At 38.1% G+C, this 27,384-nt stretch overlaps 2 protein-coding genes across 2 annotated transcripts; one reads left to right on the forward strand and one right to left on the reverse strand.

The window, feature by feature from the left end:
- Positions 1-443: 443 nt before the first annotated feature.
- On the reverse strand, positions 444-17,400 carry LOC6046089 (delta-1-pyrroline-5-carboxylate synthase). The gene is made up of 6 exons (XM_038263144.1): positions 16,978-17,400; positions 2,191-3,172; positions 1,891-2,132; positions 1,351-1,834; positions 1,014-1,292; positions 444-951 (listed from the first exon to the last, which is right to left on the reverse strand). Exons 1-6 carry the CDS (start codon positions 17,110-17,112, stop codon positions 692-694), a joined length of 2,382 nt encoding a protein of 793 aa, XP_038119072.1. The 5' UTR covers positions 17,113-17,400; the 3' UTR covers positions 444-691.
- A 7,689-nt stretch (positions 17,401-25,089) lies between these two features.
- On the forward strand, positions 25,090-26,206 carry LOC6046088 (nuclear receptor-binding factor 2). Its single transcript, XM_038265993.1, has 3 exons — positions 25,090-25,236; positions 25,367-25,540; positions 25,600-26,206. The coding sequence occupies exons 1-3, from the start codon at positions 25,213-25,215 to the stop codon at positions 26,098-26,100; spliced, it is 699 nt and encodes a 232-aa protein (XP_038121921.1). The 5' UTR covers positions 25,090-25,212; the 3' UTR covers positions 26,101-26,206.
- Positions 26,207-27,384: the final 1,178 nt, after the last annotated feature.

Consider the following 27,384-nt stretch of genomic DNA (forward strand, 5'->3'; position numbering starts at 1 on the left):
GTGCACACCAAGAGCACGAACCTTTTTTAATTATTCATTGCATGGTCATAAATTATTCGGATAATTAATTACGCTTTCCAATGTACCCACTGCGAGTGTGTGTTTGAACGAATTACAACTGTGCATCGGAATGCATCGAAAATGAAACACGCTACCGTCAAATTTGGTGAATAAGGATAAAGTGATGACAACACTAGTGGGTCTCGTGGCGCAGGGGTAGCGGCTTCGGCTGCCGATCCCGATGATGCTATGAGACGCGGGTTCGATTCCCGCCTTATCCACTGAGCTTCTATCGGATGGTGAAGTAAAACGTCGGTCCCGGTTTCTCCTGTCTCGTCAGAGGCGCTGGAGCAGAAATCCCACGTTAGAGGAAGGCCATGCCCCGGGGGGCGTAGTGCCAATAGTTTCGTTTTCGATGACAACACTAACTTAGAACAAAAGGGTAAAAATTAAAACACTAAAATATCTCCTTTATTCAGCTGTAATGTTCATACTCGCCCCATTTGACGGAATGACAATATTTACGGTTTATACAGGACGTTTTTGGGGGGCGGCATTAATTGTCAAAAGGTAATGGGTGTTTTTAAACAATAGCTTCTACAATTATTGCTAGAAGGTCACCATGAACTAACGAAAATTTCTCTTATAAACTAAAAATTCTTTTCACTAGAGTCCACCAACTTTTACGCAGTCATTCGACCGGCAGCGTTTCGTGAATCCATTTGCGCGAGCCCTCCGAAAAGTCTGCCGCGGCGTGGTCAACTCCGCTCAGAATCCATTTGGTAGTTAGCAGGCCCTCCACTCCCACCGGACCTCTGGCGTGGATGCGAGCAGTGGAAATTCCAACTTCCGCCCCCAGCCCAAAGCGAAAACCATCCGCAAATCGACTGCTAGCGTTGTGGAACACACAGGCACTGTCCACGTGGCTTTGAAAGTAGCGCGCGCTCGAATCTGGAAAAAAGGGAAAGGAAATTAGATTGGAAATCAATCGATTGTCGTCATTAAACGCGTACCGTTTTCCGTAACAATCACATCGGTGTGGCCACTTCCGTACGCGTGCACGTGGTCGATCGCTTCCTCCAGGTCCTTCACCACCTCGATGCTGCACTCGAGTGCACCGTACTCGTGCTTCAAAGACTTTGCCTGCGGTGGTCCGAACGTCAGCAACTGGTTCAGCTTGGGTCCCGAATTAATTTTGACACCCTCCCGCTTCAGCATGTTGCACACGTCGGCGAAGAAGCTTCCACTCAACAGTTCCTCGTGAATCAGCAGAGTTTCCATCGCGTTACAAGCTTGAAAAGAATCATTAAACTGTTAGAATTGTACAAAATTTTGGTTGATTAAACTTACCCGCCGGATAGTCACACTTGGAATCGCGAATAATTTTCAGGGCTTTCTCCAAATTTGCTTCCTTATCAACGTACACGTGGCAGATACCTTCGGCATGTCCCATAACGGGAATGTGCTGTGATTTTTCCTGAATACCACGCACAAGCTCACTCGATCCTCGCGGAATGATCAAATCAATGTGTTGATCCATGGAAAGAAGATCGCTAATCTCTTCGCGAGTAGACACCAGCGAGATTGCATTTTGGGCACCAACCGTACCGAGCGCCTCCTTAACCAGTTCCATCAACGCCCGGTTGCTGTGCGCAGCTTCCTTGCCACCCTTCAGCAGGAGACCGTTGCCGGAAGCCATAGCCAGTGCAGCGACCTGCGGCAGTGAATCCGGTCTGGACTCGAAAATCACCAACAAAACTCCAATCGGCACGGTAATTTGTTTCAGTTCAAGCCCGTCGGCTAGCTTCGTCCGGCGCAGGACGCGACCAACATTCTAAAAAGAACATTTCAATACACTCTGTCTAAACATAACATCATCAAAATACTCACCCTGTGGCTATCGTCCGCGATCTGCCGCAAGCCCACCGCAAGACTCTCCAGCTTGGCCGGAGTTAGTGAGAGGCGCGACAAAAGTGGCTTCGCCAGGCCGGACTTTTTCGCCTCGTCCAAATCCTTCGCGTTAGCTTCCAGGATTTGCGGCTGCTTGGAGATCAGCAGGTCAGCCAACGTGTTGACGCACAGGGCGCGATCGCTCGCGGAAAGATTCTGCATTACGCGGCTTCCGATGCGAGCTGTGGGAAGAATAAGGTTAACATACATTTCAAATTGATCCTTGTGATTAAATCTTACCATTCTCCGCCAACTGATCAACCGGGGTAGCCTTATCGACGGTGGACTCCGTGAAGAACGTGCCGACCTTTCGTCCAGTGAGGATGTGCTTGATCGCCTTTTCCTGAGTACCGTTGCAAATGACGACACTAACTCCGCGGTCCAACGCCCACGTTGCAGCCGTCACCTTGGAGTCCATTCCACCAGTTCCGACCTTTGATTTTTGCCCAAACTTGATCAAGTCCTTGTCGGCCGAGGTATAAGTGTGCATCAGACGTGCTCCGTCCTCCCAAGGCGGCTTGTTGTAAATTCCGTCAACATCAGACATCAAAATCAACAAATCGGCGTGGACCTCGGCCGCAAGCAGAGCAGCTAAACTGTCGTTATCCCGGATCTTGATTCCCTTCTTTATCCCCGTAGCGGACACCTCCTGGTCTACAATGAACATCGGTGGCATAACCGCATCGTTGGTGTTGATAATCGGCACAATGTTCAAACTGATCAACTCCGACAGCGTCGTGAACAAATTCCTCCTCGTTTCCTCGTTGTAGAAATCCGGTTCAGTCACTAATACTTGCGCCACCTTTATACCGTACTGGGCAAACATCGCGTCATACAGGGACATCAACCCACTCTGACCAACGGCAGCGGCCGCACGTGGTTCCAACATGGTACCAGCGTCCTGGCGGGTGTGATCGGCATGCGACAATGTTTCCCTCATCGACATGCTCATCAGCATCTCCTGGGTCAACTTCTGCTTTCCGAACGCCACCGCACCACTCGTCACCATAATACACTCGCGACCCTCCACGTGGTACTCGGCGACCTGCTCCACGATCGACGCCAACCGTCCCAGGGCCAATCCATGCTCGTCCTCGCGGGTGATGACGGCGCTGCCCAGCTTCACGACCATCCGGCGAGCAGACTTGAGCTGGCTTCGCTCGGTAATCTCTGCCCGGGTGCGATCGTGGATCGAGTGCAGCGTACGATTCTGGCGGGAAACCTTGATTGAACGAATGATTAATATTAATATTATTATCTATTACTATCTGTTACTATTTGATCTTCATCCGTATTGACTTTCTCGCATTTATGATTTTCAACGATTTTTCTATCCGCATTGACTTTTTCTTATTTCTGTCTTTCAGTTCTTCTTATGCTCTCTCTATCATCTGTCTCCTTTATGTCCTTGTTGGGGGGTCATCTTATCTTTCTTCATATTTTCCATAGTCTTTTTTCACACTAACTACCCCTCTTTGTGAGGGGATACTGAGCTCGATTTGCTCTCCAACCGCATTGACTTTTTCTCATCTATGATATTCTTATTTATTTTTGTAATTCTAGGCAACGGCTACATAAGTTTTGCTTGCACGGTGTAATTACAAATCGAAATTTTGTTTAAAGTTCACGAGAACGCCAAAAAAGATAAATCCACTTGAAATTGAAACCAATTTATCAGCAAGCGAAAAATTCACCATAAATTGTGATACATGTTTTATGTTCACAGATCGTTTCGCAAAGAAACAATCGTGGGTTTAGATTCCACTTTAACGCCAAGCGATTCAATAAAACTTGATACGATACCAGCGAACGGTGCAAACACATCTTGGTCAAGTATCTTCTTGCTCTCAACAATCAGTACCAGCTTCGATTGTGATTAAAAATTAATTGAAAAGATGAAGTGCTCCAAGCAGAAAGTAATAAAATTTGCTTTTTTTCAACCTGATTCCAGCAAGTCAATACCATTGACGTGGGCAAGGACACACAAACGTTTAGGGACATTTGCTTTTTTAAACTGTTGAAAGCTTTTCAAAGCAATTCCCTGGAGAGCTTTAATGGCTAAGCGGAATGGAAAAAAAACCTTGATTTTTTGTAAAATATTTGAATAATGTTTAAAACGAATAACTTTAATGGGTAACACAAGTATCCCAATTCCAACTGGGGCACCGCAATAGCCAGACAAAGGCAATCGCAGCAATCTGGAACAACCCCCGCACAGGAGATGAACTGATTGGGAAGTAAATAAATAAAACAGAAATCAAACAGTTCCATCCTGGCAGCCAAAGTCCAACAGGACACGTGCCTCATTTGCTCATCGCCCACTATACGTGATTTGGCCTGCGGACTGGAGTAGGGTAGAGTAGTCATCAATGAGACACGGGGAACAATGATAAAATGGCTCTCACAATTTGTAGTTTCAACCAATCAGGCTCATATTTGGGGGAAAGGTGTGTCTACTGGATACACGTCTGCCATATTAGTGGCTTTGGTTATGGACGCTCCCTTGAAAAGTAATTCATAAATGTTTGATTCTGGGGTGTAAAAGTAAATTATGGACAAAAAATACTTGTTCGCTCGTAGGCTGCCATTCACACCAAAACTAATATTTCTTCAAATTTCTTTCGACGTTCTATAGGGATTAAGTTGGGCTACAATGTCCTTTCATTAGATTTGGCCAAAATTTAGAATATACCCAGAATCCAGGGCTGTCTCATTGTTCCCCACTCATTTCAGCCCATGGGTAACAATGAGACACTTTGATTTTTCTTCAATAAACTTTTCAAAATCGATGGAAATCTTTCAAAACATGAATTAAAAGTGATTTTTGGCATATTTACAGAGTTTAAACTTCATTTAACCAAAAATACAAAGTTATTTGATATTAATATATGGATTTTACAAAATTGAAATACTTTTTAGTGTAACTTTTGTTATTAAAAGTTTCATGTTGGCAAAATTGCTCTAAAATGTTCAAGGCAAGTCACCTGCAATGGAACAATACAAAAACATGATGTTTTGCTAGAAAAATGTTGATTTTCGTAGAGTGTCTCATTGTTCCCCAGCTGTCTCATTGTTCCTGCCAAGTGCGTCTACAATGAGACAGTTGAATAACTCTGGTTATAGATGTCGGATCGATCTCATATCTTTGTCAATGTTAGAACACATTAAAAGAATGATTATGCAACTAAAAGCTCATTAAAACATGCTGATGAAAAAAATAGAAAAATCGTTGAAAGTTGAAAACCAAAAGTGTCTCATTGATGACTACCCTACCCTACTGCTGTTTAGTCGAAGTAAGCCGTTATCATGGCACTCTGTTGTCAAACAAACAGACGCTTGAAAATATAGAAAATAACGCATACTTCTACAGTGGACTCTCTCGTTGTCGATATTGAAGGGACCGTCGAGGCCGGGGGTTATCAAATTACAGCACGAAAAATCAAAGCATGCTTTTTCAATGGACTGAAAAAAAATATTGACAGCTGGTGCATTATTGATATCGAGAAGATCGACAGCCGGAGAGTCGACTGTATTTAGTTTGTCTATGAAATTTTCGATAAACATAGCGTATCTGTTTGTTTGGAATTTCCTTCCTATTGCGTCATTGCGTCCCACGGCGCATCTAGAAACAAAGGACTTCTCCGATATCCTTGGGAGATGATCAGCGTTCGATGCTCAATCGATGGAATCGGTTCGCAAACAAACAAATACAAGAGAAAGCAAGCCAACGAGCCATCGGTTGCTTTGACAGAAAACCGCACTTTGGAACGAACGGTCCTTTCCGCTGACGCAATCTGATTTCCCCGTCCCCGATCCAATGCGAAGCAATAAACACAGCAAGCCGAGCCTTATCAACGATCTGATTCTTATCATCATCCAAGTAGTCGCTACGGCTGTGTGAGAGTTGAGCTATCATCAGCGAAAACATTGTTGTTTCCCCTTATTGACTTTAGCGGTGTTATTGCCACTGACGGTCAACAAGTGGCAAAAGGTCTACTTCAAAAGCCCTCTGTCCAGGATGGCTGCAGGCTGTAGGGGCTATATAGATTGCCGCAGACAGACAACTACCCTCCTGTGCACTACGACGACGACGACGACGACGACGCCGACCGATTGCAGAAGAGTTTTACAAGTTTCACTCCCTGTTATCAGCTGGAGGGCGATGATGGCTTGGGTTTTTGCTGATACAACACACAAGTCATGATGCTCAACCGTTGAAGGGACAGTGTGGCGCGCTAACGATTGAAGGACATTCTCTCTCGCAGGATGAGTTGTGATGCCAATGAATAGGCAATGAACTTTGCTAATGATTCGTGCACGCAGCAAACCTGGGAATTTCATGTCATTTCCTATGTATTTCAAATAAAAATTAAAAAAAAAATGATGAAAATTCATTATTTTTCCCCTTTTCAAAATCAAACCATTAATTATCAACAATTTAAACAGTTTATTTTTATTTAGTTGCTTTTGGAACTGCATCACACTTTTGATCATCATCCATCATCATTCTGCACTTTAGACGAATCAGCCCTATTTCTCTTTTATTTTTCAGTAACCTCTCCTTTGAAGCGAAAATAAAGAACATTTTGCAAGTTTCTCAGCATCAACTGAGTCCATTGCGTAACTGAAACCATTATCGATCAGGTTTTTAAATCTGCTTTGCAAATAGCTACTGATGATATTTTGTTGTTTGAGCTTAACATACAAATTTTAGTTTATTTAAAATTTAAGGCATGATTGCAAAATTCTGAAAATATTTTTGTGGAAAAGTCCCACACAAACCAAAACAAAAGTGCTCGGATCGGGCTCAAATTTGGGCGGGAGGTTCTCTGGCAGTAACAATGAGACCTACGCCATGTGGCGTGGTCAAATCGGTTAAAAGGGCACAGAGTTATGATTTTCTGGAAATGCGTTTTTTTTTTTGCGACAATGGATTAAAAAACAATTGCGTACACAGTAAAAAAAATAATTAATTTCGAAGGTGTCGTTTTGGAAGGTTGAATATTACCTATTTTATGACGTAATTTTACCTCAATTTTACTGAAAAAGTTATATTAAACAGAAAAGTGTTAAAATTACATAAGATGTACCCCTCCCCAGATGAAATATTACCATGATTTTTTTTCTGTGTAGGTCACCCTAATGGCAAAACAATCAAAAATACGGGTTTTATTATTGTGGCCAAGGAACCCTAAGAAAATATTTGAGCCCGATCGGAGATTTTTTTTCTGGTTTATGCTCTTTTCAAATGAAATTGAATAAACCAGAGGGTAAAGGTCGGTCTACGAACTATCTGTGAAAAGTTCATATTTAGAGCAAAATTCCCGGGATTTTTCAAAAACCGGTTACCCTCCACTCTCCCGGGATTTTTTTTATATTTTGTCCCGGGAATTTCCGAAATTGAAAAAAAATCAAATCATGGTGTGAAAATTCAGATAGCGTTTAAATGTTAATTCAGCATATATTAGCATTTATATCAAAATGTTAAAATTTGGGTTATAGATCAGCAAAATGCCAAGCGCTTTAACTATTTTCTATTTAATTTTTATATATATTTGAAAAGAGTGAGTATAATACATAGGTATATCGTGATTTTAAATTAAAATACATAATGGGTAATTCTCTACCAACTCACACGAAATCGGGAAAAGTTGCCCCGACCCCTCTTCGATTTGCGTGAAACTTTGTCCTAAGGGGTTTTGTCCCTGATCACGAATCCGAGGTCCGTTTTTTTATATCTCGTGACGGAGGGGCGGTACGACCCCTTCCATTTTTGAACATGCGAAAAAAGAGGTGTGTTTCAATAATTTGCAGCCTGAAACGGTGATGAGATAGAAATTTGGTGTCAAAGGGACTTTTATGTAAAATTAGACGCCCGATTTGAAGGCGTACTCAGAATTCCGAAAAAACGTATTTTTCATCGAAGAAAACACTAAAAAAGTTTTCAAAATTCTCCCATTTTCCGTAACTCGACGGTAAATTTTTTTGGAACATGTCATTTTATGGGAAATTTAATGTACTTTTTGAATCTACATTGACCCAGAAGGGTAATTTTTTCATTTAGAACAAAATTTTTCATTTTAATTTTTTTTTTTATAAACATCACGAGTTATCGCGATTGTCCCGCCCGTGTGGATCAATCGGACCGCGCACTGGACTCACAATCCAGAGGTCGCCGGTTCGAATCCCGCGGCGGGCGCTCTAAAATTCTTTGTGTAAATATGGGTATTCGACGCCGTCGCTCCGTGCCATACTTTCATACACTTAGGAGCCCAGGGCGGCGAAATCCTTGTAGATAAAAGGAAGACACTAGTGGTTGGTACTAGCAATGGTGGCCGACAGCTATAAAGTCAACTTCGTTAGTTATCGCGATTTTACGAGAAAAACTTTTGAGTTTGCTTTTAAATCTGTATTCCAGATTTTTTACAGGCGGAAGTGACTTAATGATAATTTGTGAAATATTTTTAGATAAAACATGCAATTCTAAACTTATCTATCTAAATTTTTATTGACTGGTATAATTTATTTGCTGTCGCTTCTTTTTTAGACATTTTTGAAGAAAGTTTTTAAACTGCTCTAGTCAAGTCAAAAGTTCCCTTTTTGGTCCCCTTAAACGAAACTATTGGCACTACGCCCCCCGGGGCATGGCCTTCCTCTAACGTGGGATTTCTGCTCCAGCGCACAGTGGGCGAAATGGAACCCAAAATCGGACTTAATTGAACGCGGCTGGTTCCCTGGTATAAAACATAGTGTTTCTTATGTAAAAAAATCCGGGAAATCGATTGGTGATGGATTCATCCACCGCACGAAACGGCAAAGGGTCCATTTTGCCCCAATTACTCATTTTTTAACATTTTTTCTTGAAAATCGGTCTGTATTTAGAGCGGAGGCTTTTTGCGGCCTTCCAAAATGCACTTAACTTATTTGAAAATGTCCCAGGAATCCAGTAAAAATAACCACATGCACCGCAAAAATCATCTAGGGTCCATTTAACCCCAATTCCGCTATAAAATCATTTTTGGCCGTTTTCAAATGTTAGGTCAGATTTCAAAAATCTGAAAATATTTTTATCGTAAAGATCAGACAATTTTACATAAGAATGACGATTTGCACTTGAAAGTTTGACACATTTATGTTGATATAGAAATTAAACTAAATAAAAAGATTGAAGAATCACTTTTGGGCCAATTTTCCCAAACGCAGAATAAACTGCCTTTCACATACATTTTATTTTTAACAACATAAATGTGTCAAACTATCAAGTGCAAATCGTTATTCTTATGTAAAATTGTCTGATCTTTACGATAAAAATATTTTCAGATTTTTAAAATCTGACCTAACATTTGAAAACGGCCAAAAATGATTTTATAGCGGAATTGGGGTTAAATGGACCCTAGATGATTTTTGCGGTGCATGTGGTTATTTTTACTGGATTCCTGGGACATTTTCAAATAAGTTAAGTGCATTTTGGAAGGCCGCATAAAGCCTCCGCTCTGAATACAGACCGATTTTCAAGAAAAAATGTAAAAAAATGGGGAATTGGGGCAAAATGGACCCTTTGTCGTTTCGTGCGGTGGATGAAACCATCAAAAATCGATTCCTCGGACTTTTTTACATAAGAAACACTATTATTCATACCAGGGAACCAGCCGCGTTCAATTAAGTCCGATTTTGGGTTCCATTTCGCCCACTGTGCAGCGCCTCTGACGAGACAGGAGAAACCGGGACCGACGTTTTACTTCACCATCCGATAGAAGCTCAGTGGATAAGGCGGGAATCGAACCCGCGTCGCATAGCATCATCGGGATCGGCAGCCGAAGCCGCTACCCCTGCGCCACGAGACCCACATACATATTTAAAAACAAAATAAAGTTTTTGGGAATTCAACTTTTTTTGCATTTTTTAAGTTAAAATTTTTGAAAAATAATTAAATATGTAACAAGCATCAACTTAATATAGGACATTTAAAAAAAAAACTTTGAAGATTTTAGAATGCATAAAAATATATCCAAGTTTCATAATTTGTTTGTCCTATTTTCACAAAAAAAAAATAAATTTAACGGTGACAATTACTTAGCTATTTTTAGTAACAAAAAAATAGTTAAAATTCGGATAGATACTTTACAAGATAAAGTTATGGGTAATTCTCCGCCAACTCACACAGCAGTTGCCCCGACCCCTCTTCGATTTTCGTGAAACTTTGTCCTAAGAGGTAACTTTTGTCCCTGATCACGAAACCGAGGTCCGTTTTTTGATATCTCATGACGGAGGGGCGGTACGACCCCTTCCAATTTTGAACATGTGAAAAAAGAGGTGTTTTTCAATAATTTGCAGCCTGAAACGGTGATGAGATAGAAATTTGGTGTCAAAAGTACTTTTGTGTAAAATTAGACGCCCGATTTGATGACGTACTCAGAATTCCGAATAAACGTATTTTTCATCGAAAAAAACACTAAAAAAGTTTTAAAAATTCTCCCATTTTCCGTTACTCGACTGTAAAATTTTTTGAAACATGTCATTTTATGGGAAATTTAATGTACTTTTTGAATCTACATTGTCCCAGAAGGGTCATTTTTTCATTTAGAACAAAATTTTTCATTTTTAAATTTCGTGTTTTTTCTAACTTTGCAGGGTTATTTTTTAGAGTGTAACAATGTTCTACAAAGTTGTAGAACAGACAATTACAAAAAAATTTATATATAGACATAAGGGGTTTGCTTATAAACATCACGAGTTATCGCAATTTTACGAAAAAAAAGTTTTGAAAAAGTTGGTCGTCATCGATCATGGCCGTTCATGGTCACCCGCGACAGACACGGACGACGAAACAAAGAGAAACGCAAAAAGTAACTTTTTCAAAACTTTTTTTTCGTAAAATCGCGATAACTCGTGATGTTAATAAGAAAACCCCTTATGTCTATATATAATTTTTTTTGTAATTGTCTGCTCTACAACTTTGTAGAACATTGTTACACTCTAAAAAATAACCCTGCAAAGTTAGAAAAAAAACACGAAATTTTAAAATGAAAATTTTGTTCTAAATGAAAAAATGACCCTTCTGGGTCAATGTAGATTCGAAAAGTACATTAAATTTCCCATAAAATGACATGTTCCAAAAATTTTTACAGTCGAGTAACGGAAAATGGGAGAATTTTAAAACTTTTTAGTGTTTTTTCGATGAAAATACGTTTATTCGGAATTCTGAGTACGCCATCAAATTGGGCGTCTAATTTTACATAAAAGTCCCTTTGACACCAAATTTCTATCTCATCACCGTTTCAGGCTGCAAATTGTTGAAAAACACCTCTTTTTCGCATGTTCAAAATGGAAGGGGTCGTACCGCCCTCCGTCATGAGATATCAAAAAACGGACCTCGGATTCGTGATCAGGGACAAAAGTTACCCCTTAGGACAAAGTTTCACGCAAATCGAAGAGGGGTCGGGGCAACTTTTCCCGATTTCGTGTGAGTTGGTAGAGAATTACCCTTATATCAGCAGATATCGTTAACCTGATAGGCGGAAATAGCCATAAGAAGATTAAACATAGCTGTTCTGGACGATGATTAAGCTTGAATGTCAAACTTTACTTAAGAAAATATTTTGTTACAATCATCAAAACCGCGTTTATAAAAAAAAAATCTTGTTACATTTTTTTTTTTTTTTTTTTTTTTTTTTTTGGGGTTTTAAAGGTTTGTTTATTTAGACATAATTCGTGTTACAAAACTTTCCCTGCTCTAACAAATGTTCAATAAGCTTCCGAAACAAAACCTAGCGTTTTTACGTTCATTCCACCTATGCTCTCTGATTTCTTTTTTCAACACGAATAGTGATGGTTCTGATACTCTCAAGTTGTAACTAATAGTTTTTACTGCAAGCCATAAAGCTGCTTTTTCTGAAATGCTTTTTTCATCGAGTTCAAATTGAAGAATATCCTCTAAATCAACAACGTTTAAATTATAGCGATTTTGGACAATACGACTGCTCCACTCCCACACTTCCTTTGCTTTCGGGCACTCTTTTATTCTGTGTGCATTAGAGTCAATTCCACCACACTTGTCACATACACTTGAAGTCAGATTACCAATATTGTAGCTCATTAGTTTCTCTTTGTTCGGTATCAAATCATTTACAAAATCATACATCTTTGCACGGTCTTTCATTTCAAGAAAATTTGCGCTACAATTTTTCCAGATTAAATCCCACTTTAAACTAACTTTGCCTTCGACATCTGGAGAATTACTATCAAGTGAAACAAAATAGTTATAAAACAGTTTAACAGTATTGATATCAAAATTTTCAACCACCACCTTCCCTTCATTTAACCATTCTCTTGCGTTACGTGTAAGTTTTTGTTGTGAAACGAAATCTACCAAATAACTTTCATCAGTTGGAATGCCATGAACATTAAAATTACAAAAAATATGTTTAAGGAATAATGCCTTAGATTTTGCTTCCGGATCAACAAGCCTGAGACCTCCTTTGAGAAAGTCTAGATAAAGTTGTTTTCTATCCAATTTGAAAATGTATCCTTTCCAAATGAACTTGCCACACGCTGATTTTATTTGAGCTAGATGAGAATTTGCCGGTGGAAACAGTTGTGCAACGTACCATAGTTTTGATAAAATATAAGTATTTAAAATTATACACCGTTCAATTATATTAATTTTCCTTACATTATGCTGAAGCATTGATAAATTGATGTTCGTAACAAGTCGCTTATAATTATTGTTTACTGTAGTTGACCAATTTTTTCCAAAAGTGATCCCAAGAACTTTTAAAGAGTCAGTCTCTTTAAATTTCTGTGGACCAAGCAAAGCATTGTTTAGCCTTAAAAAAACTGATTTTGAAAAATTTATTCTGATCGATGCATACTTTGAAAATGTGTCAATTACTTCTATTAAACTATCAAATTCATAATCTTTCTTAACAAAAACAACAATGTCATCGGCAAAAGCTAAAACATTTATGAATTTTCCATATACTAAAACGGGAGGAATAGTAACTGCAATTTTTCTAAGCAGAGGTTCTATGTAAAGTACAAATAGGATCATGCTTAAAGGACAACCCTGTCGTACTGAACTACTAATATTTATTTCAGCAGTTAAAAATCCGTTGACCAGAACACGAGAGGCTGCATTAGAATACAAGCTTTTAAACAATTTATTAGTAGAGTAGGTAGCCCAAACTTTTCCAAAACTTTCCAGAGATAAGTGTGATTAACTCTATCAAATGCTTTGTTCAAATCCGCGCTCACTAAACAACCTTTAAATCGCTTAGACTCACATGAACGTGTGAGAATACGGCGAATATCTTTCAAATTTTCTATGCAAGAAGTATTTGGCAAACAAGCTGTTTGGCCAAAACCCAGCAATTTACTCATATAAAACTTCAAACGTTCAGCAATAATTTTCATGAATAATTTATAATCGCAATTCAACAAACTAATCGGACGATAGTCATCCAAATCTACACTATTAGCGCCTTTTTTAGGAATCAAAGTTATAATTCCGTCTGTAAAACTTTTCGACGGTCGCATATTTCCCGAAAGATATCCATTAAATAATATTAATAAATCAGCTTTCAAAGAATCAAAATTATTTATATAAAACTCATATGTTAATCCATCAGGGCCCGGTGATTTTTTACGTGTACAATTTTTTAAGATTTCCTCGATTTCAAATTCTGCTATAGGCCGCATAATGTCATCGCGGTCCTCTTGATCTAGTGAATTACTTAAACAATGTATAGGATCCTCTGCACTGAGTTGTTGAGAATCGTTATTATCTTCAGTGAATAAATTAGAATAATATTGATAAACTTTATTTTTCAAAATATTTATGTCTACGACTAAGATGTTACCCTCCTTAAGTCTTAAATTTGAACTAGAATTAAGTCTCTTTATTTGAGCTGAAACTTGGTACAAATTTACCATTTCATTCTGCAACAAATTTCCATTATTTAAATTGTTTCCTAAATGCATCAAACGGTTTGATTCAATCTCATATAAACGAGATTTAATCATTTTAATATCTAATAAGGTTTCTTCATTCTTATTTTTCTTGTCCATCCATTCTATCATTTTTCCATAAAAGTAAGATTTTTCATTAGAAATACGTTGGTTCAACTCCCAGCTCTTATTTTGATAAAATTGTTTAAACTTAATTTTTGCAATACTGTTCCACCAAAAATTTTTATCATCGGTGTACTGATGTCTTAACTTCCATACTTCAAAACATTCAGAAAATTGATCCGACACTGCATTATCGTTAACGATTGTACTGTTTATTTTCCAATAACCACGACCTCTTACAGAAAGCTCACTGCAAGATTTGATCTTCATCATAATTGCATTATGATCAGAAAATGCAACCGGGAGTGTTGCATAATCTAAAACATTTTCCAAAAAAGCAGATGGCGCATAAAAACGATCAAGCCTTGACTCTGTGTCACCCCGAAAGAAAGTAAACTGATTTTTACGTATATCAACAGCAATGTCTCTAAAATTAAAAAGTTCAACAAGTCGCTTCAAACCGGTAGAATAATTTTTATTCGAACCAGCAGTGTCGAACGCGTTCAAAATGCAGTTAAAATCTCCTCCAACCACACAGAATTTGGACCCCGCTTTATTTAAATGGATTGTCATATTGTCCAAAAATAAAACATCCCGCTCTTTCTTACGGTTTGTGCCCGAGAATGCATACACATTAATATAGTTGATGTGATTAATTATCACTGAGGATATTCTTCCATTTGGGTCGAGAAGAGGGCTGCTGAAATCAAAAGTTTTTCTAATCAAAATGGCAGTACCAGAACCACTATCACTTAAATTAACGATGGGAGCATGCGATGGAATAAACGAAAAGTTATCATAGGATACCTCTTGCAGGAAAATAACGTCTAAATCATTAATATAAATAAAATCTTTCAAGAGCTGTTTGTTAATTACACTATTCGAACTATTTAAATTTACAGATCCTAATTTATAAGTGAAATTCATCATTAAAACCTATCAATTACTAAACTAATTAAATCTAATATGCAAAATTACAACTAAAGAAAATAAATGCAAAAAAAGAAACCCTATTCTCCTACCAAATCACAGTGAAACGTCGTCCAAAACTTCCCCCACACCCCTGTTCCCCCAGTCCCCTGTTCCCCCGGTTCCCTGTCCCCCCCAGACCCCGCTACCTTCATTTCGTCGACGCCATCCACATCCATCTCACCACTACTCAGCTGCTTGGCTGCCTCGTTCGTCTCTGCCGTCACGATGATCTTCGGCTTCTTCGAGTCGCCGTTCTTCGGTGCCGATCGACTTCTGTCTCTGTTCCGCTGCGCATCACTGATAGCGGTCGGACGCGGAGTTCGCGGACGCAAAAACTTCGGATCGACCGAACCCGATGCACCCGATGAACCAGCCGAACTTGAACGCACTTTCTTTGGGTTTTTCTTGTTCTTCTCCTTCTTCGGTGGCACCACGCGCCAGCCGTCTCCATCTTGCTTGTTCTCCTGCTGTGGCTGCTGCAATTGATCTGCGACTGCTGCTAAAGCTTGAGACCAAAGATCGTCCGTCTCCTTCGCCGCTGTGATCTGCTTTCCGCTGGAAGGTCCAGCGGGGGGAGCCTTTTCCTTCACTTCCACCATACTCTGCTGCGGTTTCATCAAAGCCGTTTGAGGAAACAGAGCGTTGAGGTTCGTCATCGTTGCCTCTGGTTCCTTGCTCAAGGTCGGTTCCGCCATTTTCTGCTTGAACCACCGAGCAGCTCCACCAGCAACTGCGGCACTGTAGGAACCGCGGCTAGCATCCAACCGGGTATTGACAGTTTTCCGTTCGGGACACTCTGCCTTGATATGGTCCGTCGCACCGCAAAGGAAGCACTTGTTCACCAAACCTTCGTAGAAAACCCTTGCTCGAATGTTCCGCACATGAAGGGACGCCGGAATCTCCGTACCCTCCTTCAGCTCGATGTACGCTCCTCGGACGGATGTCCAGATAGGGAAACCCGTTTCCTCGCCGTACTTTTCGCGAATCAGCCGCTGGATTCGGCCGTACTTGGACAGAGCCGTCCCGATCTCGCGATCGTCCACCTCCGGCGGTAGGTTGAACAGCCGCACGTACTTCACCACCGCGTTTGCTGGTGACAGGCGAACCTGCGTCGACTCGTACTTGTTGTACGCAAACTCCATGGTTCCGGGCAACCTGGCCAGAGTGGCCTTGAATTCTTCCTCGTTCTTGAACTTCACGATCACAGAAGCGTCCAACTTGTCCTTGTACATGGACAGCAGATGGTCCGCCTTCAGCTTCATCTTCCCGCGCATGAAATCAAAGATTTCCGGTTCCGTAGGTTCTCGGCAGTTGCCGGCAAACCGAATCTTCAAGGAGTTGGTCTTGAGGTCACTTTCCGCCATTTTCACTCCGCGTTATCGAAATAACAAAAGAAAAAAAAAACCACTATTGTTCTTATAACAAAGAACCGGCAGCGCGCACGCTGGTCACGAATCGGAAGATTTTAGATACTCGCTCTTGAAACACGTCTAGCTGTGACAATGTCCAAACACGAACTTGAGATTGGAACTACATTTGTAATAATATTTAACTGTTTTACATGGGATTAAACGAACCAATTTTCTAGTTTCATTCTGTACAGCCAACGTACGTATAGAGCTGAGACAGTAGCATGTGTTGTTCATTTCCTGTTCGCGTGATTCGAGCTTAGTGATAGTCGGTTGAGAGCATACTTGAACTTCGTGAGTGGCAAAAGTTTGTCGGGCTAAGAAAAGCACTTATCGTGCAGACGATTTATTAAATTTCTTGGCGCACACACAAACACAAGCGCCAAGCTCGTTTGTTCGCCAGAGTATCAAATTCAATTCATAGAGGAAACTTTTCAACTGAACCGAACTGCTCATCACTCTAATTAATCTGTAGCGCAAAATTTGGAGTATCAAAGTACTCTCGAAAAATCATCCAGCCTCGAATATCTCCACTGGAGTAAAGTTTATGGAATGGAGGCAAGTTTCCGATACTTACTTGTTTCGCCAGGTACGCGCCAACGCTGGGACTGCTTACAACCGAGAAACTTTTGCCATTTTTCAGCGGCTGAAGGAATCTGCCCCGGGACATGGCACCGCGGTAAAGTCCCAAGCCACGCAAGCACATCGACATTTTTCACGTTTTTACGAGGACTTTCGTTCTATATCGATAAAACTCTTCTCGCAGCGCGACTGGACTGGACGATGTTCAACGGAAGATAACTTTTTTAACAAGATGAGAAGTTTATTCACTTTTACCGTCACTCAACTTAACTATAAATCACAGCGTTTTCATTCTAAGGCTCACTTTTCTTTCGAAACGGTTGACTGACTTGACTCTGACTCTGAGTTCAGAACCGTGGATCAGAAGGCACTTTCCAACCGACTGGCTCACACTCGACTAATGGTCGTTGGGATTAAGCTTTCAAATCATCTGCCCAGAATCGGTCATTCTGCGAAAGGGAGAACTATATACAAAGACTCCTGGTTTGTTTACACTTTATTTCCTCGCTCTTTATATTAAACACCAATAGTAATCACTCAATACCGACTGATAAGACGCGTGTACTATTTACGGTTTTGCTCTCTCTCTGTCTCGGTCTCGACCTGTGTCATGGTGCCTCATAATACATTACAATCATATGGTCATCCGGGAGCAAGGGTAGATGTACGCGTAGGTAGATGCCATACCACTTCACGGTGACAAAAAAAAAAGTTGATGAATCAACGCAACGCATATCAGGTAGGTAGGTCAGTAAATTATTTCTCGCTTGTCGAATCCAATTCGTGACATCCTACCTAAACTCCGGCTATTTTTACCTTCCTTCACTACATCGGATGCTGCCAACTGATAACCAACTGTACTACCCAGGCAAACACAGGACATGTGCATTTCGACAAACGTGACACATCAAATCCGCAGTGACAACCCAGCCAGTCGTCGGTAGGTGTCGGCGGGCTGTTTTATGACCTTAACAACATGGAAACATAAATATGATTCACTCGGTACAGCACCAGGGGCCACCACTCGACCAATCGCACGTTGGCGGTAGTTTTATGGTCGCCACCCCGTGCGTGAACGTGTCCAAGACTGATAAGCTGACGGGTATTAATACTTCAACATTTCGAACGTGATCTCAATTTTTAATCAGATTGGCCTATAATTGCGTGCGTGTGTGTGTGCGTCCCCGTACCGAAAATGTAAAACTATAAATTACGATCATGCGTCGAAATACCTATGCGTGGGCGGTGATGGTTTTGCAGATAATGCTCGTTTTGGTGTTAAAAGGCTAAATGTTCGACTTGTCACGTTTTCTGGTAGTTTTATCAAATAAAAATATGAGGTTTAAACTAGCGAACCTGTCAGAGCTATATTCTGATTCAAATTGCCGTTTTCCGAACCTATAATGATTGTCAACGTGCTGTAGAACCGCAAAAGAACATAATTATGTGCTGACATTATCCCTCGCATTTTATTTTATTTTGAAATGTTTAGAATTCACATTTTTAAACAAAATGTAAAAAAAATCAAAAAGTTAAAGATTTTTGTTAACAAATATTTGCAATCAAAGAGTACTTTAAAGAAATTTGGATAAAGTGCATACTTTTCTAATCTTAGAGATAACTTAATTTTATAAGATAACTTTTTAGAACATTTTTTAAAACTAAAATAATCAAAATGTCAAAAATTACCGAAATTACCAAATTGGCAAAAATTACCAAAATTTCCAAATTGGCAAACATTATCAAAATACCCGTAATTACCAAAATTACACAAATTACAAAAATTGCTAAATTTACCGAAATTATCAAAATAACCGAAATCATCAAAATTACCAAAGCGATTAAAATTATCAAAATTACACAAATTACACAAATTACCAAAATTACAAAAATTAACAACATGACCAAAATTACTACGATGGCCAAAGTTACACAAAATTACCAAAATGACCGAAATGAGCGAAGTAACCAAAATTAACAAAATGGCCAACGTTACCAAAATGACCGAAATGACCTAAATTACCAAAAAATAACCAAAATTACAAGAATAAAGTAAATCTTTCCGTGTTCCTGAGGAGAACACCCGTGAAGAGTATCGGGGCCGGCATTTACTAAGCGGATTCAGTGACAGTTTATTAATCAACATAATGCTCATTTTAATGTTAACATTCCATCGATTGTCTTCCCAAGGTGTCATGATAAGGTCCAGTTTGTGACGAAACACTACCTTCCCTTTACTAAGCAATCTATTCCAGAAGGGAAAACATCACCAATTGTGTTGGTCCGAGCCGGGATTTGAACCCCGATCTACCGCTTACGAGGCGGAAGCGTTACCGAAATTACAAAAATTACCAAAATTACCAAAATGGCCAAAATAACCAAAATAGAAAATTACCAAATGGCCAAAATGACCAAAATGACCAAAATGACCGAAGTGACCAAAATTACCGAAATGATTAAAATTACCAAAACGACCAAAATGGCTAAAATGACCAAAATGACCAAAATAACCAAAATGACCGAAATGACCAATATTGCCAAAGTGACCTAAATGACCAAAATTACCAAAATTACCTAAATGACAAAAAAAAACAAAATGACCATTGGTCACTTTGGTCCTTTTGGTTTTTTTGTCATTTAGGTCATTTTGGTAATTTTGGTAATTTTGGCCATTAAAGTCACTTTGGCAATATTGGTCATTTCGGTCATTTTGGTTATTTTGGTCATTTTGGTCATTTCAACCATTTTGGTCGTTTTGGTCATTTTAATCATTTCGGTAATTTTGGTCACTTCGGTAATTTTGGTCATTTTGACCAAAATGGCCGAAATGGCCAAAATGACCCAAATTAACAAAATTACCAAAATTACCAAAATGGCCAAAATGACCGAAATGTTTAAAATGACCAAAATGGCCAAAATGACGAAAATGACCAAAAAAGCCAAAATGACCGAAATTACCAAAATGACTAAAATTACCAAAATGGTCAAAATGACCAATATTATCGAAATGACCAAAATGACCAAAATGACCGAAATGACCAAAATCACCAAAATTACCAAAATGACCAAAATTACCAAAATGGTCAAATTACCAAAATTACCGAGATGACCAAAATGGTCAATATTACTGAAATGACCAAAATAACCAAAATTACCGAAATGATCAAAATAACCAAAATTACCAAAATGACCAAAATGGCCAAAATAACCAAAATGACCTAAATGGCCAAAATGACCAAAATGGTCAAAATTACTGAAATGACCGAAATGACTAAAATAACCAAAATTACCGAAATGACCAAAATGGCCAAAATGACCTAAAATGACCAAAATGGCCAAAATGGCCAAAATAACAAAAATGACCAAAATGATCTAAATGACCAAAATGACCAAAGTGACCAAAATAACCAAAATTACCAAAATGACCGAAATGGCCAAAAATTACCAAAATGACCAAAATGGCCAAAATGACCGAAGTGACCAAAATTACCGAAATGATAAAAATGACCAAAACGACCAAAATGGCTAAAATGACCAAAATAGCCAAAATGACCGAAATGACAAATATTGCCAAAATAATCCAAATTAACAAAATTACCAAAATTACCAAAATAACCAAAATGCCCAAAATAACCAAATGATCGAAATTATCAAAATTACCAAAATGACCAAAATGACCAAAATGGTCAAAATGACCGAAATGACCAAAATCACCTAAAATACCGAAATGACCAAAATGGCCAAAATGGACAAAATGGCCAAAATGGTCAAAATGGCCAGAATGACCGGAATTACCAGAATGACCGAAATTACCATAATGACCAAAATTACCAAAATGGTCAAAATTACCAAAATTACCAAAATGATCAAAACGACCAAAATTACCGAGATGACCAAAATGGCCAAAATTACCAAAATGGTCAAAATTACTGAAATGACCAAAATAACCAAAATTATCGAAATGACCAAAATGACCAAAATTACCAAAATGACCAAAATGGCCAAAATAGCAAAAATGACCAAAATGATCTAAATGGCCAAAATAACCATAATGACCAAAATGGTTAAAATGGCCAAAATGACCAAAATGGTCAAAATGACCTAAATAACCAAAATTGTCAAAATTACTGAAATGACCGAAATGACTAAAAAACCAAAATTACCGAAATGACCAAAATGTCCAAAATTACCAAAGTGGCCAAAATGACCAAAATGATCGAAATGACCAAAATTACCAAAATGACCGAAATGACCAAAATTACCAAAATTACCAAAATGGCCAAAATAACCAAAATGACCAAAATGACCAAAATGACCTAAGGCCGTTGCAAATATTTTTATTTTTTTTTTTTTAATTAAATGAATCTTTATTGAACGTTCTTATAATGATTACATTTAATTTACATTTTAAGTGGTATGGCTAAATGCTCTTCATCATTGTTGTATTTTTCGTTTTGTTATTAACTGTTCACATTCATTTATTTGCTTCGAATTGTTTTACATTTTTGCATTGAATCGAATACATTTGGGTAAAAAAGAAAAAAAAACTTCAACAACTTATCCTAACTTAAAACTAAAATAAAAATTCTTTGAAATATTTAAGATCATTAGAACGAGTAAACTACAAACTGTATTTTAAGATAAATCCTCCAAGCGTTCTCAAGAGAGCGGGATCTGTTCGAGTGGTTCCAAAATTACCAAAATGACCAAAATGAAAAAAAAATGACCAAAATGACCAAAATGGCCAAAATGGCCAAAATTACCAAAATGGTCAAAATGACCAAAATGGCCAAAATGACCAAAATGACCAAAATGAACAAAATGACCAAAATGGCCAAAATTACCAAAATGACCAAAATGGCCAAAATGACCAAAATGGCCAAAATGGTCAAAATGACCAAAATGGCCAAAATGACCAAAATGACCAAAATGACCAAAATGGCCTAAAAGATCGAAATGACCAAAATGACCAAAATAACCAAAATTACCGAAATTACCAAAATGACCAATAAGACCAAAATGGTCAAAATTACCAAAATGACCAAAATGATCAAAATTACCAAAATGGTCAAAATGACCAAAATGGCCAAAATGACCAAAATGACCAAAATGACCAAAATGACCAAAATGGCCAAAATGGCCAAAATGACCAAAATGGCCAAAATGGTCAATATTACCAAAATGGCCAAAATGACCAAAATTGCCTAAAAGACCGACATGACCAAAATGACCAAAATAACCAAAATTACCAAAATGGCCAAAATGACCAAAATGGCCAAAATGGCCAAAATGACCAAAATGGCCAAAATGACCAAAATGATCAAAATGATCAAATGATCAAAATGACCAAAATGACCAAAATGGCCAAATGACCAAAATTACCAAAATGGCCAAAATGACCAAAATGACCTAAATGGTCAAAATGACCAAAATGGCCAAATGACCAAAATGGTCTAAAAGACCGAAAAGACCGAAATGACCAAAATGACCAAAATGACCAAAATGGCCAAAATGGCCAAAAGACCAAAATGGCCAAAATGGCCAAAATGACCAAAATGACCAAAATGACCAAAATTACCAAAATGGCCAAAATGACCAAAATGACCAAAATGGGTATAAGACCGAAATGACCAAAATTACCAAAATAACCAGAATTACCAAAATGGCCAAAATGACCAAAATGACCAAAATGACCAAAATGACCAAAATGGCCAAAATGACAAAAATGATCAAAATGATCAAAATGATCAAAATGACCAAAATGACCAAAATGACCAAAATGGCCAAAATGGCCAAATGACCAAAATGGCCAAAATAACCAAAATTACCAAAATGGCCAAAATGACCAAAATGACCAAAATGGTCAAAATGACCAAAATGACCAAAATGGCCAAATGACCAAAATGGCCTAAAAGACCGAAATGACCAAAATGACCAAAATAACCAAAATTACCGAAATGACCAAAATTGCCAAAATGACCAATAAGACCAAAATGGTCAAAATGACCAAAATGACCAAAATTATCAAAATTACCAAAATGGTCAAAATGACCAAAATGGCCAAAATGACCAAAATGGCCAAAATGATTAAAATGGCCAAAATGGCCAAAATGGCCAAAATGACCAAAATGGCCAAAATGGTCAAAATTACCAAAATGACCAAAATGGCCAAAATGGCCCAAAAGACCGAAATGATCAAATTGACCAAAATAACCAGAATTACCAAAATGGCCAAAATGACCAAAATGACCAAAATGGCCAAAATGACCAAAATGGGTAAAAGACCGAAATGGCCTAAAAGACCGAAATGACCAAAATGACCAAAATAACCAAAATTACCGAAATTACCAAAATTGCCAAAATGACCAATAAGACCAAAATGGTCAAAATGACCAAAATGACCAAAATAATCAAAATTACCAAAATGGTCAAAATGACCAAAATGGCCAAAATGACCAAAATGACCAAAATGGCCAAAATGACCAAAATGACCAAAATGGCCAAAATGGTCAAAATTACCAAAATGACCAAAATGGCCAAAATGACCTAAAAGACCGAAATGATCAAATTGACCAAAATAACCAGAATTACCAAAATGGCCAAAATAACCAAAATTACCAAAATGGCCAAAATGGCCAAAATGACCAAAATGGCCAAAATGGTCAAAATTACCAAAATGGCCAAAATGACCAAAATGACCAAAATGGTCAAAATGACCAAAATGACCAAAATGGGTAAAAGACCGAAATGACCAAAATTACCAAAATAACCAGAATTACCAAAATGGCCAAAATTACCAAAATTACCAAAATTACCAAATTGGTCAAAATGACCAAAATTACCGAGATGACAAAAATGACCGAAATTACCAAAATGGTCAAAATGACCAAAATTACCAAAATGACCAAAATGAAAAAAAAAAATGACCAAAATGACCAAAATGGCCAAAATTACCAAAATGGACAAAATGACCAAATGGCCAAAATGACCAAAATTACCAAAATGGACAAAATGACCAAATGGCCAAAATGACCGAAATTACCAAAATGACCAAAATTACCGAAATGACCAAAATGACCAAAATAATCGAACTAACTAAAAAGTCTTTGCTATTTTGAGAAATAAGTTGCTGGAAGGGGAACAAAAAACATTCAAGAGTACTACTATGGTATCTTGACAAACAATCTCTACTTCAGAATAGATCACGTTTCGCGCAATCTATACACTTTAAATACATAAACACTTCAAAATGATCAAAGCTCGACCAACAGGATTGAAACTCTTTTCCCGATTCCCTGGGTGTTATCATAGACCCGACTAAAGGCAAACAGAGATTGACCACTACGGCCACAGCGCGTCTGATCCAATTATCGCGGCATCGTTAGAAATGAAAATTAAAAACAAATTGGTTTGCTTGGCAAAAAAAAAGCTGCAACTAACCATTGCTTGGTTCAAAGCTTTCCCTCTAGGCCACGCTGTTTGAATAGCACGCTATCGTATACTAACGATTTGCACCAGGAAGAACGATTGATTTTTATGGCGCATCGAATGCATCCAACTCAAACATCAAAGATAAGTTTCTGTATTAAGAGAGACTCATTAAAAACCTGTTAAAACTATCGAAATCGAAACAAAATGAAACGAAAAATGATATGTTTTTATCTAGCAAACATTTTCAAATAGAAATTGGTTTTTCAATTTGAAATTATTTATTTTTTCGTTGTAAGTTGTTAGTTTTTTTTTCTATTTCTTTGCATGATTTTTTTTTGGGAAGGTGATCCAGCCGCACATCGTTGATGTTAAAACCTCTAAACTGGGCCCTCGTCCTATCACGTCCGTCAATAGTCTTGTCGTACATTACAAATTTAAAAAAAAAATCCCACATCGGATCAAATCATACTCCTTGACAAAACAAGCATCAAACCTATGATACTCATTATGACAAAGTCCAGGGTTGCATGAAAATTTTTATTTTAAAATTACAAGTTTTATAATCGATAATCGGCAAATGTATCTTTTTTCAATTTATTTGAAAAAAAAAGAAAAACTTTTTCACTTCACTGTCATAGTTTTACTTTCAGTGTATCATCACTGACAAGAATGTCAGTGCCAGGGAACGTTTTCGTAACCTTGAATAAAATCAAAACATAAACATTCGATTGGAACAAAGGCTTTTACCAATTATTTTCAAAACAAAATCAAACCACATCTAATTATCGAACTTAAAATAATGGAAAATTCTTATTTAAATGTGGTAAGTTTTGTAGAAACACATGGAGATCACAACGGAGAAGGAGAATAGACACGACTCTACGTATAGAGTGTTGTAGGAGTTTCACCGTTTTAACAGCTTGACTTGATGCGTAAATTTCCATTTCTGACAGGCTCACGTCTACAGTAGAAAGGCGGAATACTTTTCGAAAAAAGGTCGCTACGATGAAGCAATGGAGTGCCACCGCAAAACGGTCACGAACTTGGATTTGGCCCTGAAAATCTCGCCCCCTTCTACGGTTATCTTGGAGTCGCTACAAATACAAAAGAAGTACCACTTGAAACAGGTAATATTGGCTTATTTTGTAATTATTTTGAGCGAAACTTTTTATGAAATTAATTCTAGGTGGAATCTTTAAAACTCAAAAAACAACAACACGAACGCTACATGAAAGCCCTGGAATACCAACGCCGAAGGAATCCCGAATACCTAGCCCAGCAAATGGAGAAGCTAGACAAGTACAACGAGCTGCAGATTGCCATTTATCACAACTTGGACGACACGGACACGTTGCTGGAATCGCTTCAAAAGTCCCGCCTGGGAGGACAGCCGGATCCCGCCGCTGGCAAGGCTCCGGTGGACGAGCTGGTTTCACTGAACCACGCGCTGCACCTGCTAATCCATAAAATGGCGCAAAACTTTGACGAGTACGCCACCGAGAATGAAAATCTAAAGGAGAAGCTGAGACTTTACGAAAAAGAATCCGAAAATCAACCAGCGGTTGCGAACTCGCTGGAAACAGGCCGAGATGCGCTCGAGGCGATCGAGTTCCATTCGCAGGAGCTGCCGGCGTTGGCGCCGCTGGAATTGCCGTCGTTTGATGTTTCCGGGTTTGAAAACAATTAGTGAGATTAGTGGTTTTTAAGTTAGTCTAAGGGAATAATCAATATGTTAGCATAATTAATTTGGGTAAGCTTCTTGGTTGATTTATGAAATAAATCTTGAGACATGACTTTGGCTTTGCTTCTTAGACAATTTTAATTTAATTTATGTATTATTTGAGTCCAATAGTTTTGCTACCGCATATTAGATTTGAAATGCAGAGATTTGGAGAACATTTTATGGGGCCCACATTTTTTTGATCTGCGTTCCAAATTTTAAGCTCACATGAGCTTACGGGCCAAATGTTGTTGTTTATTTTATTAACGTGACTTTAACCTAGAGAGGTCTTTCGTCACGGGCCAAATGAGAATTTCATAAAAGCTTCAGACGCGATAAGGTGGGCAGGGAGCGAATAAACAACGGAGTTTTCTCTCTTCTACGAACTTTGCTCTCTCCCTGCTCACGTCTTCATACAATAGGTCTATTCCCGTACTTGCAGAATTGCAGAATTTCTGCAGCTTCTGCAGAATTCTGCAGCCAGCATAAGTCACTTTTTTGCAGCACGTTCCCGTACTTTTCAGCTCGCTCTCTTCATCTCTCTCTTTTGCAGAAGTTCTGCAAGCTTGCAAAACCGCAAAACTTTTGCCTGGGTAGCGCGTTCCAGTACTTTTTCTGCAATATTGTACACAGCTGAGTGGATTTACTCAAATTGGGTATTAAAGTTGTTTAATTATTTCAAAATATTTAAAAAATGGTTCACAAAAAAGTAATTGAAAGAATTCTTAAGTTATGTTTACCTCTATAACGGGGATATTATTTTGTATGCAGTACAACATTTTATTTAAAAATCAAGGATGTATTATTTATTAAGTAACTAGAAATTAATTATGCTTAGGTAGAAATTAATATTAGAAACAACTCAAATTTTTCACATCAGGTAAAAAATACAAATGAGAGTGGCAGGTACGTTTAATAAATATGATTTAAAAAAAGACAAACAAAGGTTTTATATAGAAGGGACCAACACATGTTTTAATTGCAGAATGTTTGAAAGATTATTCATAATAACATAAATGAATTATGACTGGATGTCACACGAAAGAACAACGGTGACGCAGCAAAATTGACAAAATTAAAAAAATAATCAATCAAAAACTCAAAAAAAAAAATGAAACACTTAAATTAAGAAATCTGGAAATTACAAAATCCATAACTAATAATATTTAAAAAAACTAATATTTTCAAATTGAGAAACTTTTAAAAAACATACATCAGATATTTGAGAAATTTAAAAATGAAAAACAAAAA

This window comes from Culex quinquefasciatus, chromosome 3, assembly GCF_015732765.1.
Source record: "Culex quinquefasciatus strain JHB chromosome 3, VPISU_Cqui_1.0_pri_paternal, whole genome shotgun sequence".
Lineage (NCBI taxonomy): Eukaryota > Metazoa > Arthropoda > Insecta > Diptera > Culicidae > Culex > Culex quinquefasciatus.